The 7029-nt window shown below is 44.7% G+C and overlaps 1 protein-coding gene across 1 annotated transcript; it reads left to right on the top strand.

Annotated features, from left to right (window-relative positions):
• The first annotated feature begins 2657 nt into the window (after positions 1-2657).
• On the top strand, positions 2658-5800 carry LOC118617510 (UDP-N-acetylglucosamine--peptide N-acetylglucosaminyltransferase 110 kDa subunit-like). The gene has a single exon (XM_036243491.1). It carries the CDS (start codon positions 2658-2660, stop codon positions 5766-5768), a length of 3111 nt encoding a protein of 1036 aa, XP_036099384.1. The 3' UTR covers positions 5769-5800.
• Positions 5801-7029: the final 1229 nt, after the last annotated feature.

Here is a 7029-nt window from a genome sequence, read left to right as displayed (position 1 = left end):
GAGGTATATATATTTTTCATAAGCCTTATATTTATATTGACATTAAGCAACCTCAGTACAGTTGCCCTTTCTTTTTATTTCATATTTTCCCTCAGATAATCTTTACTTCTTTTTTTTTTTATCTTCACCCAAGGATATGTTTACTGATTTGACACACACACAGAGAGAGAGAGAGAGAGAGAGAGAGAGAGAGACCAACGTGAGAGAGAAACATCAATCGATTGCCTCCCATATTTGCCCTGACCAGGGATAGAACCCCCAACCTAGGTATGTGCCCTGACTAGGAACTGAATCTACAACCTTTTGGTGTGCAGGATGACACTCGAACCAACTGAGCACCGGCCAGGGCAATCTTTACTTCTTTGAACATTTCAACATGCTTGGCTATATTTATTAATTGCATTTCTAGAGCTGCTTCAATATATTACAGGGCCTTTCCTACACTCTCTTAAAAGGTCTTCCCCTTCTCACAGTAAATTAACAAGAAAAGTCTAAAGAGTGTTCACAAATTCTGCCAATATGTATAGACTCTTTTTTAGTAGTTCTTAGATTTAACAGAAAAACTTAGTTTTCAATGCCTCTTGGGGGATGCTTATGGCGTGGGAACATATATACTTAGAAAATAAAATTTAAAGTGTTTATTGAAAAAAATATTTGAGACAAAAAAATTATATCAATCATCTGGACTATAATTAATATTGCTGAATTATTACCTTGAGAGCAAAATAATGTTGTCTTGAGGGGAAAAAAATGCTTCCTCCTTGCCTATAATTTTACATTTAGTAAATGCCAGTGATAAATATCTTTACGTGTATAGTCTTCATGCAATGTAAAATTAAAATTTTAAACCATTTAAACAGAAAGAGGTGTGGAACTCAGTGAGGCAGTTTATTTGAAACAACCTAAAACCGTAATAATGTCAATTTTTCACAACTCAACCATCTCAACTCATAAATTTGTTTTCAGTGCCATCTTGAATCAGCACAGGAAGATTCTGAATAACAACATGGACTAAGACTTATCCTGAAGCACATAAATCATTTTTGACATATATGTTCATAACAACAGGCTTCAGAAGAAAAGGGAACAGTGAAAGTTCTAAGAAACTGGGCAGGAATACTTCCTAACGTTCAGTGGTTTAGATGAGTTGCTAAATTCTAAAAGTATATGTAGTTTTGTGAAAAAATAATTTTATTCACTATGCAGACAAAAAGTCCCTTTGAACTTGCTCTATTTGGGGGTAATTTTGTGACTCAAAGAACTCTTCAGATTTCCCCAGGGATGCTCTAATCATTTCTCCCTTTTGCCCTTCAAAGACCTCAAAAAATCCAGTTTTGTGTCATATGTATACCAGAGACATTCAGAACATATATTTCTTACTAAATAATTAGGAGTAGAAGAGCAGGCCTTTGTGAGTAAATGAGAGCTTTCCCATATAGTTGAGAATAAGTCCCTTAAAACTCAATATTTCACAATAAGTCCTTAATATTCATTAAGAGATCAACATTCAAACCAAAGTATTGTGGTTCTGAGAGATTTTCTCCATTTCACAGTTCAGCCAAAGAGCACCTTTTGGAGCAATATTTGAGAACTAGGGAAAGTGGATGGAAAACATATATACATATATATTTAAATATAAATGAAGTCCAAATCTTCACAACTAAGCCAAGCCAGAAATGTCTGGAGTTCGCCACAGATACTACAATCCAGCAGGTCATTTGGGGGCGGGGGAGTCGTAAAAACAATTTCTGTGTGCTCTTGAAGCCGAATTAACTACCACGTCCTATGTAAGTCACCCCTGGATGGGGCAACAGTCTTTTTCTTCTGTACTCGCCATTATTTGTTCTGATACTTCTTTCTCTCCTTCTCCGTATTTCAGAGAAATTAGCAAATCTATCGATTATCAAAACTTTCAATTATTTTAATAATTTAAATATATCTTAGGAAGCATAAACTCGTGTGAAATGACATCAGCCCTCCTGACTTCATTCCGGCATTTGCTGCTGCTTCTGCCATTTGCCGTCTCGGGCTGGCCGTCCCCTGCGGGCGGCTGCAGGATGCTCCTCCACGGAGGGGGCTGCTCCTCCTCCGGGCTTGTCCCCCAGGGGCTGCTTCTGTAGGGGTCTCACACTATCCCCAGGGCTCCCCTCCCCCACCCACTTCCTCTTGGGGGCCGCCCGTCTGGCCTCGGCTCCCTTCCCCCCCAAAACTGAAGGTGCCTGAAGGCCTCTGGACCCCGTCCCTCCTCTGCAGGCTGGGGTCCCGCTGGGAAGCAGGGGTCCCTCCGGAACCTCGCTCTCGGGCTGCTAGGACCCCCCCCCCCCGGAACGGGCCCCTCTGCTGCCTCGGTTGTATGTGAAACTGGGCTCTCGGACGGCGCCGGGCCTTTCCGGCGCCCGGGCGCTCGCCTCACTGTGCCCAGTTCAAGGCCGGGCTGATCTCGGGCTGTTCCGGCGGCGCCGTGGCCGCCATTTCCCGACGTGCGGCCGGGAAGCCACGCTCCCCAGGCGCCGCCACCGCCCACCGCCCGCCCCTGGCGCAGCGCCCTGGCTCCTACCTCCGGAAGCGAGGTGTCGTGTGCGGCAGGGGCACTGCCGGCCGCCATTCGCCCTGCGCCCTGCGCCATCACACCGCCCGCTCTCTCTGCGGCAGCGCCGATGGCGTCCTCCGTGGGCAGCATGGCCGACGGCGCGGGACTGGCGGAGTCGGCGCAGCGGGAGTACCAGGCCGGGGACTTCGAGGCCGCCGAGAGGCACTGCATGCAGCTCTGGAGACAAGAGCCCGACAATACCGGTGTGCTTTTATTACTTTCCTCCATCCATTTCCAGTGTCGTAGGCTGGACCGGTCGGCCCACTTCAGTACGCTGGCCATTAGACAGAACCCGCTGCTGGCCGAAGCCTATTCGAATTTGGGCAATGTGTACAAGGAGCGGGGGCAGCTGCAGGAGGCCAGCGAGCATTACCGGCATGCACTGCGCCTCAAGCCGGACTTTATCGATGGTTACATTAACCTGGCCGCGGCGCTGGTGGCCGCCGGCGACATGGAAGGGGCGGTCCAAGCGTACGTCTCTGCGCTTCAGTACAACCCGGACCTGTACTGCGTTCGCAGTGACCTGGGGAACCTGCTCAAAGCCCTGGGGCGGTTGGAAGAAGCCAAGGTATGTTATCTCAAAGCAATTGAGACGCAACCGAACTTTGCAGTAGCTTGGAGTAATCTTGGCTGTGTTTTCAATGCGCAAGGGGAAATTTGGCTGGCAATTCATCACTTTGAAAAGGCGGTCACCCTCGACCCCAATTTTCTGGATGCTTACATCAATTTAGGCAACGTCTTGAAAGAGGCACGGATTTGTGACAGAGCTGTGGCAGCTTACCTGCGTGCCCTCAGCCTGAGCCCAAATCATGCCGCGGTACACGGCAACCTGGCTTGTGTATACTATGAGCAAGGCCTCATAGATCTGGCAATAGACACCTACCGGCGAGCCATTGAACTGCAACCCCATTTCCCTGACGCTTACTGCAACCTCGCCAATGCTCTCAAAGAGAAGGGCTGTGTGACTGAAGCAGAAGATTGTTATAATACAGCGCTCCGGCTGTGTCCCACCCATGCAGACTCGCTGAATAACTTAGCCAATATCAAACGAGAACAGGGGAACATTGAAATGGCAGTTTGCTTGTATCGCAGCGCGTTGGATGTCTTCCCTGAGTTTTCTGCTGCCCATTCAAATTTGGCAAGCGTACTACAGCAGCAGGGAAAACTGCAGGAAGCTCTGATGCATTATAAGGAGGCTATTCGAATCAGTCCTACCTTTGCTGATGCCTATTCTAACATGGGAAACACGCTAAAGGAGATGCAAGATGTCCAGGGAGCCTTGCACTGTTACACACGTGCCATTCAGATTAACCCTGCGTTTGCAGATGCCCACAGCAATCTGGCTTCCATTCACAAGGATTCGGGAAATGTTGCTGAAGCAATCGCTTCTTACCGCACTGCTCTGAGACTTAAACCTGATTTTCCTGATGCTTATTGCAACTTGGTTCATTGCCTGCAGATTGTCTGTGATTGGACAGACTATGATGAGCGAATGCAGAAGTTGGTCTGTATTGTGGCTGACCAGTTAGAGAAAAATAGGTTGCCTTCTGTGCATCCGCATCATAGTATGCTATATCCTTTTTCTCATGGCTTTAGGAAGGCCATTGCTGAGAGGCATGGGAATCTCTGCTTGGATAAGATCAGTGTTCTTCAAAAACCACCATATGAACACCCAAAGGACTTGAAGCTCAGTGATGGTCGACTGCGTATAGGATATGTGAGTTCTGACTTTGGGAATCATCCTACTTCTCACCTTATGCAGTCTATTCCTGGCATGCACAATTCTGATAAATTTGAGGTGTTCTGTTATGCCCTGAGCCCAGATGATGGCACAAACTTCCGAGTGAAGGTGATGGCAGAAGCCAATCATTTCATTGATCTTTCCCATATTCCATGCAATGGGAAAGCAGCTGATCGCATCCATCAGGACGGTATACACATCCTTATAAATATGAATGGTTATACAAAGGGTGCACGAAATGAACTCTTTGCTCTCAGGCCAGCTCCTATTCAGGCAATGTGGCTGGGATACCCTGGAACTAGTGGGGCACTCTTCATGGATTACATCATCACCGATCGGGAAACTTCACCAGCTGAAGTTGCTGAGCAGTATTCTGAGAAACTGGCTTATATGCCCCATACTTTCTTTATTGGTGATCATGCTAATATGTTTCCTCATCTGAAGAAAAAGGCAGTCATTGGTTTTAAGTCCAGTGGGCACATTTATGACAATCGGACTGTTCTGAATGGCATCAACCTCAAAGCATTTCTTGATAGTTTACCAGATGTGAAGATTGTCAAGATGAAATGTCCTGATGGAGGAGACAACGCAGACAGCAGTAATACGGCTCTTAATATGCCAGTTATTCCAATGAGTACTACTGTAGAAGCAGTTATGGAAATGATTAACAGAGGACGAATTCAGACAACAATTAATGGATTTAATATTAGCAACGGACTGGCAACTACCCACATCAACCATAAGGCTGCCACTGGAGAAGAGGTTCCCCGTACCATTATTGTAACCACACGTTCTCAGTATGGCTTACCAGAAGATGCCATTGTGTACTGTAACTTTAATCAGTTATATAAAATTGACCCTTCTACTTTGCAGATGTGGGCAAATATTCTGAAGCGTGTTCCCAATAGCGTGCTGTGGCTGTTGCGTTTTCCAGCAGTAGGAGAACCTAATATTCAACAGTATGCATACAACATGGGCCTTCCCCAGAACTGTATAATTTTTTCACCTGTTGCTCCTAAGGAAGAACATGTCAGAAGAGGCCAGCTGGCTGATGTCTGCCTGGACACTCCACTCTGTAATGGGCACACCACAGGAATGGATGTCCTGTGGGCTGGAACACCCATGGTGACTATGCCAGGAGAGACTCTTGCTTCTCGAGTTGCAGCTTCCCAGCTCACTTGTTTAGGTTGTCTTGAGCTTATTGCTAAAAATAGACAAGAATATGAAGACATAGCTGTAAAACTGGGAACTGATCTAGAATACCTGAAGAAAATTCGTGGCAAAGTCTGGAAGCAGAGACTATCTAGCCCTCTGTTCAACGTCAAACAATACACAATGGAACTAGAGCAGCTCTATCTACAGATGTGGGAGCATTATGCAGCTGGCAACAAACCCGATCATATGATTAAGCCTGTCAAAGTCACTGAGTCAGCCTAAATAAAGACTATATGCACAGGAGAATTACTCCTCTCTGAGCCTCAACCTTCAGGAAAAAGGGAACTAGATAATGTACTTCTTACTTATGTGTATAGTATCATGTTGCAGATCGGTGACAAATAACAATAGAATAGCACAGCCTGAGTTGCGTTGTGCATGATAGGAACACAGGAGACGAGAAACTGCTGTTCTACAAGGAATCACCATAGAATTTTGCAGCAACCAGGTGGTGCATAAATCTGGAAGGTGTGCTCTCCCTTGGTCTTCCATGGGATGGTTAGTGTGGAGGGGTGATCTAGACTGACCAGCCATTTTGTGATTCCATTGCCTGATTGATTAATTCTGAGTTATTTTTTCTTTATATTTTGGGTATTGGAGCTTTTAAAAATGTTTGGTTTCAGGTGATTTTATTCATGTGAAGTATATATGATTCTCTTGAGATAAGGCTTTAAGATAAAATGTTGCTCTTTGTTTTAGTTTCTGAACTCTAAAGATTAATGGGAACTTTGCTGGTGTAGTCTTTTTATAGGTTTTATAAACTATTTAAGCCTATATCAGTCGTTTGCTTGTCCAACCTCATAATTGGAGCTATCAGTGCTTTTTGAATTTAGATGATTCAGAATTTTTTTCTGGTCTATTTCCTTTCACCTACTTTAAAATTTCTCTTATAACTCAACTAACAAAACTAAGTCTGATTTAAAACATTTCAAAGTGTTTCTCTAAAACACATCATTTAGTGCCAAAGGACAATCCTCGGGAATGATTATTAATTATGAAGGGCAGAGTTGTACCGTCATTGATCATAATACTGTTTTTGTTTTTTAGGGGTTTTTTTTCTTTCTTTTGGCCTAGTTTTGATCTGTTTCACCAATGTTTTACCTTCAGCTGCGCCTCTATGCTGCTTCCCAAAGTGATAGTGTGTGATAAGGTTTTTACCTTTCTACGGTGTTTGTTTTTTTTTAATTAAGTTCTATTTCTAAGGTTTTGTGTTTTTTTTTATGAGTCCTGTTCTTCCTATTTCTGTCAGCAGAAATGAAATCCCAAGTAAATATAAGTATTCAAATATTTGATCACTAAGTTAAAGTTATTGTGCACACATTAAATAACTTTCATCAAAAACATGTTGCCCTGCCAGTTTGGCTCAGCGGTTAGAGTGTTGGCCCTCAGACCAGAGAGGCCCGGGTTCAGTTCCCGCTAAGGGCACGTACCTTGGTTGCAGTTTGTCCCCGGCCCCAGTTGGGGTTGTGTGGGTGGCAACCAC

This window comes from Molossus molossus, unplaced genomic scaffold (assembly GCF_014108415.1).
Source record: "Molossus molossus isolate mMolMol1 unplaced genomic scaffold, mMolMol1.p scaffold_m16_p_5, whole genome shotgun sequence".
NCBI lineage: Eukaryota > Metazoa > Chordata > Mammalia > Chiroptera > Molossidae > Molossus > Molossus molossus.
The sequence above is the reverse complement of the archived record's forward strand: the minus strand, read 5'-3'. Positions and strand labels throughout refer to the sequence as shown.